This window comes from Crotalus tigris, unplaced genomic scaffold (genome assembly GCF_016545835.1).
Source record: "Crotalus tigris isolate CLP2741 ecotype Arizona unplaced genomic scaffold, ASM1654583v1 scf7180000017899.1852299, whole genome shotgun sequence".
Classification (NCBI taxonomy): domain Eukaryota; kingdom Metazoa; phylum Chordata; class Lepidosauria; order Squamata; family Viperidae; genus Crotalus; species Crotalus tigris.
In genome coordinates, this window is record NW_024096711.1 from 777,089 (window position 1) to 789,729 (window position 12,641).

The 12,641-nt window shown below is 36.1% G+C and overlaps 1 protein-coding gene across 1 annotated transcript; it reads left to right on the forward strand.

Moving 5' to 3' along the window:
• Positions 1 to 503: 503 nt before the first annotated feature.
• On the forward strand, positions 504 to 9,426 carry LOC120308317 (olfactory receptor 9G4-like). Its single transcript, XM_039344233.1, has 2 exons — positions 504 to 926; positions 7,776 to 9,426. Exons 1-2 carry the CDS (start codon positions 924 to 926, stop codon positions 8,733 to 8,735), a joined length of 963 nt encoding a protein of 320 aa, XP_039200167.1. The 5' UTR covers positions 504 to 923; the 3' UTR covers positions 8,736 to 9,426.
• Positions 9,427 to 12,641: the final 3,215 nt, after the last annotated feature.

Here is a 12,641-nt window from a genome sequence, read left to right on the forward strand (position 1 = left end):
TCTCTCTTTAGTTTGTTATTGATTCTTTCATTTCTTTCTTTTGTTGTTTTCTTAGTTTTTCTCTCTCTAATTTTAAAAGGGATGACCATTATGAAATCTACATTCCACAGATTTTGTTTCCAGAAAAGACCATGAAAAAGTGATGATTGTAGCTGAATGTCTAAGGCTCCTCAACGTGGAAGATGATTGCTTACCTGGAGATCTCAGGTAGCTTCGGGGAATGGTGATTTTTCTTCTTTCTTTTTTTGTAGAATAAACTTCCCTTGGAGGAATTAAGAAAAAAATCTTTTAGCATGATCCTGTTGTTCCATCTTCAGATTATTATCATCAAGAGGAAAGACTCAATCTAAGTACTTCCAAAGGGAACTGAGGCTACTTAATTTGAAGAAATATTGTTCTCACCCTATTTAGGATAACACAAGGCTCCTATGTAGGCTGATCTGTTAGCTTGTCAAAACAGAATTAGCAAAAAAATGTATTCAGTTTATTTCAGGTCAGCTTTGCATCTCCAGGTGTAATTTAGGAAGATTCCTCCCAAGATTCTAAATTCCCCAGCTAATTAACTCCTCAGTGTTAATTAACTAATTAACTCCTCAGTGTTCAATTAACTAATTAATTCCGCAGTGTTCAAAGGTGGATCAGTTTTCTGATTTGCCCCAGAAGCAGGTCCATGCATCATGCATGGTGACCCTTCAATTTCTTCCCCCTTTCTCTAAAATAAGGCTAAAATCCATCCTGCCTCTGACAAAAATCTTAAAAGGAGATTTGAAAGACAAAGTCCAGGCAGAGCTTTAGAAAGGACAGTGAAAACACCGCACTTATTTAAAATATTTAATTACCGAAATTGCTGACTTCTATAAACTGGAAAGAGAACTGTTCACACATCACTGGGAAAAGGATAGTAACATAGACCTAAGCAGAAGATGGTAAGTTCCTGATGCAATGAGTCTCGGGAAAAACCTTGGCTAAAAAAATTAGTGTTGCACAAGGGAAGTGAGTGCAGATTATTTTCCGCTGCCCCACTGGCTGGAAATCAGGTCACTTAATGACACCAGGAAGAAGAGTGGACATTCTCTTTAGGCCACAAGAAATGTCTTTCAATGAGGCACAGAGCTTACACAACACTGAGAACCCTCCTTTGTTGCTTGTACCTACAAGATGCATTTTCAAAGGCAGCAATCAGAATGGAACAGTCAACTTCACCCTGCCAATCTGGGACTCTCCTTAAAACAGAAAAAAAATATTGTGCTTTTTTCTTGTACTTTGCTTGTACTTAAGTGATTCCTTTTTGAGGACAGCTTGAATGGCAGAGTGGAGCAACCAACTTCAGGCAGTCAGTATGGGATTCTCATTAAAAAATCTTTCTGCTTCTTCCTTTTTCCCACATTTGAGAAATATCTTGTTTGGATTTTCGACCTGGATGTGACTGGTTATTCTGATGTAATCTTGACAGGGAAGCTGTACTTAAATTATACAATACGAACAATAGAACAATTTAATGGAAGTTGGTAGAAATCTATTTTTATGAAATTTTGTAAACAAAGAGTAGTGCAAAATAGGGAAATTGAGTTAACTGTCTCTGTGCTCTGGAAAGCTGGGTGATTGCAAGGCTGAGAAAATTTTAGAGGAGATACAAGAAATATTTGAATGGTTTAATTTTCTGAAGGAGGATTTCAAGGGTCTAGAAGGCTGAAGAGTTTTTCAATAAAGAGTTACATCATATGAGATAATTGGGAGATCGGAATATTTTAGGGATTACAGGAAAGGTAGAGATTTAGGCATGAGATGGCTGAGGCTAACTAAGGAATTTAAATGCATTAAGCAGGGAAGCTGTAAAAGACAGCACCCAGTAGATGTCACAGAATAGTATCACTCTGCTTTCTTGAAATCCATTAACTCTTTCTTTCTCTATATCTGAAGCTCCAGAATTGTCTACCAGTCTAAGTTTTCCCTCTCTGCAATTTTGAAATAATTCTGCTTTGGAGGAATTGCTCTCCAGTTGATTGTGTGGAATGCAAAACAATTAATATGTGACCTAGCATCTTTGGTAGCAAGCATTCTCTTGTATGGTGTCCTACATCAACATGTTTGGAAGTAATTCATACTGGATTCATTACAGGGCCTATGCCTAAGGAACTGTATAATGTTGCACTTTCAACTGTTCCATGGACCCTATCCTTCATTTAAGGAAATCCTTGAAAACCTGAAAGATCAGCCCTGGTTGTCAGCAAAATTAGAATTAATGTCAATAAGAAAAATGAAAGTGCATGCCTCAGATTTATTGAACAAGTATCCCCAGCATGTAAGAGCTCCAGATTGCATAATGGTGTATTTATGCAAGTGATGTGAAACAAACAGGTAGATAGTGACAGGAAACAAAGGACAATCCAGAAGATGGTTTGGATATCTGGATACATTTTGGCCTTCACCACCGCAGAGGAAGCCATTGGTGAAGTCTGCTGTCTCTAGCCAGCTGCCTTCCCAGATGTGTTGCACTTTCAGTCACTTTGGTCATGCAGTGACCATTCTGGATGAGCATTATGAGAACTGTTTCCAGTATACTGGGGAAGAGAAAACCAAGTTAAGAATGCTTGGTGAAGTATTTGAAGTTTGATGACAGAATATTAAGGGTGAAACTATGGAATCCACTACTAATGCTGCCAAAGCACATTAAGGTGAGGAGAGTCGTGAACCAAAAAGAAAGACTGAGAATGGGGACTGGGAGCATCTTCACAAACTAATTTGATGTCAGTTGCCAGTTTTCTGAATGCAGGGCCCCCAGATGAGATAATTTTGGACATACTGTATGACAGAGACATTCTTCTCTCTCTCTTTTTTAACAAACCCCTACCAAAAAGTTACATAGTATATCTTTAATAGGCATTCTTAATTGCTAAGTCCACTATTTGTATTGAAGAGACATTCACTGTGGCAACAATATGTACAATTGTATACAATATGTGAAAGTTTCTTTACTATTCATTTATTTTTTAAAAAAACTTTATGAGAGCAGTTTCCACATGAGGTTTTAATCAAGCTGAATAAGAAATTGTAAAAAAAAAACCATAATATCTTTTTCTGGTACTAATAGGATACCTCTAAGTTTTCTTATCTTTTTATTACAGTTGTTTTGAGTATATATAGTAATACAGTCATTGATAGTTTTGGATATGCAGTTCTAATGTTTCTTCTACTTTTTTTAACAAAGTTTATATAGATGAGGAAAAATAGGAACAATACAGGTATGATAAAGGGAGGGGTGGAAGGAAAGGGGAAGGGAAGGGAATAAGGCATTAGGGTAAAAAAAAGGATAGGTACAATCACATATTTCAACAAACAACCTACCGTCCGGATCATAATAATGAGTAAATATCATATTCAACCATTTTACCAAAGCTTAGACTATAACATATTAAAAACAATTAGTAAACAAATACGTTGATCTAATAAGTAAACACTACTAATAAAATCTCAAAAAATCCTAACAATCAAAATTAACAAATGAGAATCAGTAAATCAGGAAAAATAATCATATCATCAAAATGTTAGTTAGAACTCGATTAAAAATCAGTCATCTATTCTAAAATATTGAATCCTTCAAGTTCTAACGTATCTCTAACCATTGATAAAAATTTTCCCAAGTTCTAAAATAAATTGAATCATCTTTTTCTTTAATTTCTAATGTTAGACTATCCATTTCTGCACACTCTAAAATTTTAGTAATTATAATCTGGTCAGATGGTAAATTCTCATTTTTCCAAAATTGGGCAAATACTATCCTTGCAGTTGTTAAAACATGCAATATCAAGTAGTTATTCTCTTTACCATAATTAGGTCTTAATATTCCTAACAAAAACAATTCTGGTTTAAATTCTATCTGTAGTTTCATCATCTTTTCCAACCATCTATGGCTCTTAGACCAATATTTCTTAGCGATAGGGCATATCCACCAGGCATGGTAGTAAGTCCCTGGCTGTTGTTTACATTTCCAGCAAATATCCGAGACATTTTTAACATTTTTGCTAAGCGAACTGGTGTCATATGCCATCTATAAAACATCTTATATAAATTTTCTTTATATGCTATCACTTTTGTAAGCTTAATATTTTTATCCCAAAGTTTTTGCCAGTCTTCCAAATCTATAGAATGTCCAAAGTTCTTTGCCCATACTATCATTGTTTCTTTCACTTGTTCTTCTTCCATCTTCCAATTTAAAAGAAATTTATAGAGTTTTCTAATCAAATTCTCATCTGTTTTTAACAAAATTTTATCTAATGGGGTTTGTTCTTTGTAAAAACCTGTCGATTTTATATCTTTTTCGTATCTTGTTTGAATTTGCAAATACGATCACCATGTCAAGTCAATACTTTGTAGTTGTAAAGTTTGCCTGTCCTTAAGTTTTCCCTCTTTGTCTAAAATGTCTTCATAACTAACTAAGTTTGTCATAATCAGATTTGGATAAGCAAATGCTTCCATTGTTGAGAGCCACTCAGGTATTTTCATATATATTTTATGTTTAATTTTCTCCCATTCTAAAAGTAGTACGTTTCTTATCGCATGATTTTGAAAGTACTTATGTGCTTTAGATTTCTCATACCATATAAAAGAATGCCAATCTAACTGAAGGTTGTGTCCCTCTAAGTAAAGCAATCTTTTATTTCTCAATACAATCCATTCTTTAAGCCAAAGCAAAATAGCCATTTGATAGTAAAGTCTCCAATCTGGAAGTCCAAAGCCCCCTCTATCCTTAGATTCTTGTAACAATTTACATTTGATTCTTGCTTTCTTTTTTGCCATATAAATCTTAAAATCATTGCATTTATATCATCAAAAAAATTCTTAGTAAGTTTAATAGGCACTGTTTGAAATAGGAAAATTAGCTTTAGTAAAATGTTCATCTTAACCGTCGCTATTCTTCCTAGAAGTGATAATCGAAGATTTTCCTATCTTTCCAAGTCTATTTTTATTTGTTTCATTAATCTCTCATAGTTATCTTCTTTTAGTGTAGTACATTTTGCCATTAAATAAACACCCAAATATTTGACTTTTTTAACTGTTTGAAGATTTGTCATTTTAGCGAGTTGAATTTTCTGTTTGTCTGTTAAATTTTTTGTTATTACTTTAGTCTTTTCCCTGTTTATTTTCAGGCCAGCCACTTCTCCAAATTTCTCAATTTTCTGCAAGAATTTTTCAACTGTTTGCAATGGCTCCTCTAGAATGAAGACCAAGTCATCCGCAAAGGCCTGTAGTTTATATTTCTGGTCTTTAATCTCCAGGCCTTTAATTTCTGTATCTTGTCTGATATTTCTTGCCAGAACCTCTAATGGAAGAACAAATAACAGAGGAGACAACAGGCATCCCTGTCTAGTGCCTTTTTTAATCTCAAATCCATCTGTATAATCTCCATTTAAAATTATTCTTACTGTTTGTTTCTTATAAATTGCTTGAATTGCTTTGTTAAAATTTTCACCAAAGTCCATTTCTTGAAGTTGTTGAAACATAAATTGCCAATTTAAGTTATCAAAGGCTTTTTGTTCATCAAGGATTATAAATGCCATCTAGTTCCCTGGATGGATTTCATAGTATTCCAAGACATTTAAAATAATCCTCAAGTTGTTCTTTATCTATCTTTTTGGTAGGAAACCATTTTGGTCTGGGTGTATAAATTCATTTAAAAAGTTTTTCATTCTTTCTGCCATTATTGCAGCAAAGATTTTATAATCCACATTTAGTAGCGATATTGATCTGTAATTTTTAATTAGTGTATGATCGGTATCTTCTTTAGGTATCAAAGTAATATTAGCTTCAGTCCATGAGTCCGGTATTTTTGTCTGTGTAAAAACTTCATTACATAAGTCTTTCAAAGTTGGAGTTATAATATCTTGTAACACTACAAAAAATTCAGCAGGAAGACCATCAGATCCTGGTGTTTTATCTTTCTTTTGCTTTTTTATTGCCTCTGTAATCTCCATCATTGAAACATTCTTGTTTAACCTCTGACGCATATTCTCAGGAACCTTTAGGAGATTTGCTTCTTTTAAATAAGCCTGAATTACATCTTTAGAAACCATCTCCGCCTTATAAAGTGTTTCATAATACTCCTTCGTAATTTTTTTCATTAAGTCATTATGACATTGTAGGTCACCGTCTGTATCCCGTAGCTTACTTATTAATCTCTTTTCTCTTTCTTTTTTTTAATCTATATACCAGCCATCTCTCAGGTTTATTGGCATTTTCAAAAAAATTCTGTTTAGACCTTTTAATCTGTTGTGCCATTGTATTTGTCTCAAGTAAGTTTAACTTATGTTTTAATAGTTCAATTTGTGTTTTCAACTTTTTCTTTTGAGGGAGAGACCCTCTTCTCTTAATGTAGAACATGAGTGGGGCAATATTCATTCTACTGATCTGAGAGTTCCATTTGTCCATAACTGGCATGTAATAGACTGGTGGGTGGTATGTCATTGCTATGAATGCAAAGACCCATGTTCAGATGGTGCTCAAATATGAAGTTCACTGATTTTCATTCCATTGCTTTCTCTTGGTCTGTCGCACCTGACAAGATTATCGGAAAAACAATATGGGGAGGAATCGTGTATGCCTTGAGATGATTGGGGGATGTATGTATATGTATATGTGTATGTGTATATGTATGTATGTGTGTGTGTGTGTGTGTATATATATATATGTGTGTGTGTGTGTGTGTGTGTGTGTGTGTGTTGGTTTATTTAGGAAAATGCAGACTTTCTAAAAAGATATGTTTGTCTGTTTAAAAATTTGCGCAACAGATACATCAATTTCCTCGACAATTATGAGATTTTTTTTTCCTCTGGTGGTCAATTCCAGAGGTCATAGTATTCAGTTGTTTTTGCAAGATTTAAAATATTTGGACTAAATTTGAATCATTCCAGAATAAAATCCCCTCTAAACCTGCTTTGTGAGATGCTGATATCAAATATTATGCATCATTTTCCTTCTGATTTTTACAGACTGAAAATTCATGCTTTATTGTAAAATCAAAAGGTGCAAAACTGGGCCTTCAGATTCTCAGGTATTTATGCATGACCTTTTTTTCCCACTTGCAGTTCATGTTAGCAGCAGAAGGCCCAACTAAATGTACTCTTCCCCCATTACAATAAAGTAGTCTCATCCTGTCTGGAGCTGAGACTTTAAATGGTGTTACACATTCTGCCCAAACATGAAGTCCACACCTCACCAAATCTGCATTTTTTATTTCTTTTGTGATCAAGAGACCTTCTCCATTTTAAGGTACTAGGATACTTTTCTTAATTTTAATTTGGAATGCTAGACATTGGATCACTTTAATCTCTCATTCTTTTTTTCTATGTGGTCCGATAACAAAAAGAGGTTAATCATCTGGGCAAATATGTACAAGTGGTTAGATATAACTTGTCCTAGGTGATGTCTCCAACTTCACAGACTAATCTTCCTCACTGTCTTCCTCCAAACTCTACTAATCCCCAACTATCCTACAAGTTTGATAACCAATAATATAAATTAATTACTTCCATATGCTAAGAGGTATATTTAGAAACAGCTGCCAAAATCAGTTTGGGGCATCATTTATAACATTGGATATAATTATTTCTAACCAGCATCCTATAAATGTGTATAGAACATTTAAAAAGTAGAAGCAAAATAGGTTTGGGGCATCCAAGGTCTTTGGAGTTCAACAAATCTTTCAAAAGACTGAAATGAATTCTCTATTTCTGGGCTGAGAACTGTAGCATTCTTACTTCACTTTCCTTTCTATGCAGGTTATGCTAATAAAAATGACAGACGTGGAAGGAAATCAGACATCGGTTACTGATTTTGTCCTGGTTGGGTTTACAACAGACCCATTTCTACGCATAATCTTCTTTGTGCTGTTCTTGGCCTCCTACACACTAACATTGATTGGGAACCTGGGCCTCATGACCCTGATCTATCTCGATTCCCGCTTGCACACACCCATGTACTTCTTTGTGGGCAGTCTTTCCTTCCTGGATATCTGGTACTCCTCGGTCTACACTCCTCGGATCTTGTTTGACTGTGTGTCCAAGAACAATCACATGTTCCTTGCTGGTTGCACAGCTCAGTTCTTCTTCTCTGCTGGCTTGGCCTATAGTGAATGCTTCTTACTGGCCTTCATGGCCTATGATCGTTTTGTGGCCATCTGCAACCCACTCCTTTATGCTACTGCCATGCCCAAGAAGCTCTGTGTCCAGTTGGTGGTAGGTTCCTATGTAGCTGGTTTTGCCAATGCCATTGCCCACACTGCTAACACCTTCCGGCTACGCTTCTGTGGGAAAAATATCATCAACCACTACTTTTGTGATGTAGTACCTCTTGTGAAGATGGCCTGTGATGACACACAGGTATATGAACTCATTCTGACTGCTCTTATTGGTAGTAATATGTTAGCAACCACAGTTGTGATCCTGAGCTCCTATATTGGTATTGGGGCAGCCATAGTCCGCATCCGCTCAGCTGCAGGGAGACGCAAAGCCTTCTTCACTTGCTCTGCTCACATGGTTTCAGTCACCCTCTTCTATGGTTCCATTCTAATTATGTATTGCAGACCCCACTCTCAACACACTCCAAATTCAGACAAGGCAAATGCATTGTTCTATACGGTAGTCAACCCTCTAGTCAACCCTTTAATTTATAGCTTACGCAACAAAGATGTGAAGGCAGCCTTCAAAAAAATCTGGGGGAGATTCACAGCATCTATATGAATGTCATTGATACTGTATTACTTCAAATTAAGCCCCCATCTACACTGTTTTCCTTCCTTCCCTCCCTTCCTTCCCTCCCTTCCTTCTCTCCCTCCTTCCCTCCCTCCCTTCCTTCATAAAAGATGGTGAAGCAAGACAGCAGACCAGAGAGATTATTGCAAGGATTAACCACCATCTTCAATCCTCAAAAATTTTCCACACTTATTTGTCATTGTGAGCAACTGTTTCCAGTATACACACCTTCCCATTTCTCTTCCTATTTTACAACATCCTACACAGAGACAGGAACCGAATGAAACAGACCCAGCATGATCAGAATGAAATCATTGGACAATGAGAAGCTGAAGAAAAAGTTTGACTTTGAGGTAAGAATTGGCAAACTGAAGACAGCTCTGCTGCAACAGATTGAAGTGCTGATGAATAGACTGGCTCTTTGTAATTTCTTTCTGGACAAGGAAAAAAGTTCAAATCACCTACAAATGCTCTGCTATACAGTATACAGTTGTTCCTTGCAAGGAGCCAGCATTCTGGAAAGTTTAGTGTTCTGGGAGATAATACTATAGCATGTTGCTCAAACCATGCTTGGCACCTTTAAAAGAATGCCCAGGTTCACATATATCCTTCTCTAATCACTTTCAGAAATTGATTGTTAATTGCTTTTTAGCCATTAGGGATCTATGGCTCTACAAGTCTGAAAACATCAGGTGAGTTTCCTTCAATACTTGAAAGAAATTTTAAATATAAATTTAAGGATTTGTTTTTTAAAAAAAAACAGCAAAAGGGTGTTAGAAATTTGCTTTTGGAAAATTATAAATGGACTGTGGGGGTCAGATGAATTGGAAATAAGATTTTGAAATTAATTAGAACAATCCTTCCTCTGAGTTTCTTAAATCCTTTTAACACATTTGAAGATTTTGGATCTTAAGTGTAAGAAATCTTGTGGAAACGTTGCAGATTAAAACCCATGATAAAAGGAGACTTTAAAGGTTGAACACTAAGTCAACTAGAAATAAATAAATATTATAATTAAAGGAGAAAAGCTTTACTAATATAAGAGGGAGAAAAATATATCAACTTTTTAAAAAACCAAGGATATTTGGTAATAATGCACTCAGAAATTTATTTTAAGATTGTATGCTACAATAAAATATTTTTTAAAGAGAAGAGGATACAAATGAGAATGAGACTGTTTGGGATTACAAGCAGCGGCATGACAAAGTAGCAACAATGGTGCATTGGAAGATCTGCAAAAAATATCATTTGCCTGTAAGCAAAAACTGGTGGGATCATAAAATAGAGAAAGTCATAGAAAATGATAAAATTAAACTGCTCTGGGACTTCAGAATTCAAACAGACAAGCACCTGCAACATAACACCCCAGACTTAACAATTGTCGATAAGAAAGACAAAAAAGTCTGGATAGTGGACGTGGCAGTGCCTGGAGATAGCAGAATAGAAGAGAAAGAACTGGAGAAGATAACAAAATACAAAGACCTACAAATAGAAATAGAAAGACTGTGGCAAAAGCAAGCAAGGGTAGTACCAATAGTCATAGGCTCCTTGGGTGCAATCCCAAAACAACTGGAGCACCACTTGAACACCATTGGCATTGACAAATTCGCTATTAGTCAATTGCAAAAGGCGGCCTTATTAGGAACTGCTTCCATCCTGCGACGATACCTATAATACCATCAAACATCTACTTCTGCCTATCCCAGGTCCTGGGTAAGGACTCGATAGGTAGACAAAATGCCAAATCCAGTCTGAACATCTGGCTGACTGTGCGATGATTGATAATAATAATAATAATAATAATAATAATAATAATAATAATAATAATAATAATAATAAGGCTGACCATTGTCAAGCATAAACAACTACTGTTTCTTCAGAAAAGGCCCTGAGACAAGTGATATAAGGTGGGATACAAAATAAATAATCAAATAAAATGACTGAATATGGAAGATGATTGTTTACTTGAAAATCTCAGGTAGGGAATGGTGGTTTTCCCCCATTCTCTCCCTAGATGAGACTCCCTTTGGGAGAGTTAAGAAAAAACTTTTGGCATAAGAATAATGTTCCACATTCAGATCATCAGAGGAAAGACTCAGTCTAAGTACTTCCACTGGGAATTGATGCTACTTAATTTGAAGGAATATTGTGCTCACCCTATTTAGGAAAACACAAGGCTCCCATATAGGGTGATCTGTTAGCCTGTCCAATCAGACTAAGTGGGAAGACTTTGCTCTGCTTCATTCAGGTAAGTTTGGAATCTCCAAGATTAATTTAGGGAGATTCCCACTAAGATTCTGATTTCCCCAGCCAGAACTTAACTAATTAATTCTAAGATGTTTAAAGGCGGATCACTTTTCTGACTTCTGATTCACCCCAGAAGCAGATCCCTGCATCATGCATGGTGACCCTTCAATTTCTTCACACTTTCTGTAACAGCAGGTAGGTGTCAAATCTGCTTCTGACAGGATTTGAAAGACAAAGTCCAGGTAGAGCTGTGAGAAAGGAGAGAAAAAGCTTTTCACATGGTGAAATGGTTAATTACCTAAACAGCTGACTTCTATGAAGTGGAAAGAGAGATGCTCACACCTTTGAGGAAAGAGGACACTAACCTGGATTAAGCAGAAGACGGCAACCCCCTGTTGAGATAAGTCTCAGAAAGAATCTTGGCTGAAAAAACGTGGGGAAAGAAGGCAGAACTTTCCTGAAGCTCCATTGGCTGGAAATGAGGTCACTCAGTGACACTAGGAAGACAAGTGCATATGCTCTTTCAGATACAGAAAAGGTCTTCAAAGATGCATGCAGGTTACACAGTATTGCCCCCCCCCCTTTGTTTGTTGCTTGTACTTAAATGATGCCTTTTCAAGGACAGCTTGAGTGGCAGTAACTTCAGGCAACCAATTTGGGATTCTCATTAAAAAGCAAGAAAATCTTTTTCCTCTTTTTTTCCCCCAAATTTGAAAAATAATTTTGTTTGGATTTCTCCTTGGTTTGTGCCTGGTTATTCTGGTGAAATCTGGTCAGAGAAGATGTACCTCCAAGAGAACAACTGAACTTAAGTTGGTGGAAACTTAGTTTTATGAACGTTTCTAGACAAAGAGCAGTGAAGAATAGTGAAACTGAGGTATCATCAGTGCTTTGGAAAGCTAGGTGATTATACGGCTGAGAAAAATATTTTATTCATTCATTCATTTATCAAACTTCTTACTTGCCCATCTTCCTCACAGAGGGGCTTTTGAGAAGATACAAGAAATGTTTAAATGGACTAATTTTCTGAGGGAGGATTCAAAGGTCTAGAAAATTGGAGAGTGTTTCAATAAAGAGTTGCATCATATGAGATAATTTGGAGATCAGAATATTTTAAGGATTATAGAGCTTTAGGCATGGGGTTGCTCAGGCTAACTAGGGCAGGGTTAGGCAACTTTGGCTCTTTTATGACTTGTAGATTTTAACTCCCAGAATTCCTGAGCCAGGTTGCTTACCCCTGAAGTAGGGAATCTGAATGCATTAAGCAAGGAAGCTGTAAAAGACTGAACACTGTAGGTGTCACAGAATAAAGCAGTTAATTTCAATAGCACAATAGAAAAACAGTCATTACTACAGTGCAAGTATTAATCATGACCCCCCTAATATCACTCTGCTTTCTTGATATCCATTAACTTTCTTTCCCTATTCAGCCGACTGAAATGTCTTGGGTCCACTAAGAAAACTCCTATAGTATATTGCACTATTCTCCTTTAAATAATCCAGACACAATTTCAATATGGGAAATCATTGCCCAACCTTTTTTATATCCCCTTAGGAGAAGGAATCCATGTGGAATATATGCCCTCATTTCCCTGTGTCCGGTTGGAAAAGCCAATGTTTCCTTCAAGTCCAGTTGACTCTTCGTGT